At 45.1% G+C, this 1,528-nt stretch overlaps 1 protein-coding gene across 1 annotated transcript in view; it reads left to right on the forward strand.

The window, feature by feature from the left end:
* Positions 1-530: 530 nt before the first annotated feature.
* The window catches only part of Tcte3 (t-complex-associated-testis-expressed 3), a 23,695-nt gene continuing 22,697 nt past the window's right edge, over positions 531-1,528 (forward strand). Inside the window, exon 1 of the mRNA XM_013024507.1 lies at positions 531-593. Coding sequence (XP_012879961.1) covers positions 531-593 — 63 coding nt within the window. The remainder of the gene's footprint in view (positions 594-1,528) is intronic.

The raw sequence follows: 1,528 nt of genomic DNA on the forward strand, positions 1-1,528 counted from the left end.
AGCAAAAAGAAAAAAGCCAGAAGTGGCGCTGTGGCTCAAGTGGTAGAGCGCTAGCCTTGAGCTGAAGAGCTGAAGGACAGCGCTCAGGCCCAGAGTTCAGGCCCCATGACTGGACCCAAAAAAAAAAAAAAAAAAGTGCAAGACACTGCTTTGGGGGACTGGCATTTAACACTAAAATACCCATGGCACTTGTTAGCTGTATACAAAAAACCTGGTATGTTGAGTTTTCATTTTTAAGTTTAAAAAATTTTGAACTGTTGTTCCCTCCGAGGTGAAAACTTACGGCATGGAATTGTGTGAGATCACTCATAGTGAAAATCTGGAGTAGGCTGTGATATGCTATGTAAAAAAGCTGAACTAGAGTGAAAAGTAAGAACCAACAGATCACCCAGCAAGCCATTAGGCACACAGAGCCACACAGCCTGTAACCTGTCTATAGCCAGGTCGGACCAGTGTGTGCTACCTCTAGGAAGTGTTCTCAAGGGAGTGACGCACACCTCTTCCTTTTCTTCTGGCGGTAGGCAGCCGTGATGGGAGATGCAGCAAGCTCATCAGGAGGATGTGGCCTCACAGCCTCCGTGAGTGGGGGAATGGTGAGCTGTCCTCTAGTCTGGTTGCTTCCATTTATGAAAGTCTCAGATGCACTTCCATCCTATGTACAGTAATGTTGCTTTGGGATGTTTATTACTAGTAGCAGAAATCTAATTATAACTATTGAGAGACAGAGATACTTGGAGTCAGAGGAGGGAAGATTGAAACCAACCTACATCCCTGGCTCAGAGAGAGCAATTCTCCTGTGAAAACTCTGAAGCAGCACTATGGACACACACATCCATGTTTTCAGTGGACACACTGCATGTGTCTGTGAAGACATGCACATGCAGACCTGTTACATAGTGGGAGGGTGTGTCTGTGATGTGTGCACACATGAACAGAAGTGTTTATATATGCATGTGTTTGTAAAGATTTATGCATATGTGGACATAGGACCTGTGTTCATGCACATGTGTGCACGTGTGCTGCTGGGTGGCGCATGTTTGGGGATGTGTGTGTGCAGTGTATTTGCATCAACATGAATGAAATGTGTGTAAGCACTCATTTGAAAGTAGCAGTAGAGAAGCTGTGGCAAGCACTGAATTTGTTATTTTATACAGCCATATGTAAGTTCTAAAACTCCCATAAAAGATTACTGTCCCACTTTTAAGATGAAGAAACTACAACCTAGAGGACTGTAATTACTACCCAAGGTGAGAGTCACCCTCAAACGTGCCTTAGTGTGACAGGTGACAGTCATGAGCACACACATCCATGGTGACACTTCTGGTCACCATGGAGACCATGACCACCTCATAATGTGCTATTAAATACAGCTACAGAGAAGAGTGCTTACTACTTCATGATACCACTAAAGGTTTTTTTTTTTTTGGTCCGGTTGTAGAACCTGAACTCTGGGCCTGGGCGCTGTCCCTCAGCTCTTCAGCTCAAGGCTAGCGCTCTACCACTTGAGCCACAGCGCCACTTCCGGCTT

This window comes from Dipodomys ordii, unplaced genomic scaffold (assembly GCF_000151885.1).
Source record: "Dipodomys ordii isolate 6190 unplaced genomic scaffold, Dord_2.0 Scaffold77, whole genome shotgun sequence".
In the NCBI taxonomy this organism is placed as follows: domain Eukaryota; kingdom Metazoa; phylum Chordata; class Mammalia; order Rodentia; family Heteromyidae; genus Dipodomys; species Dipodomys ordii.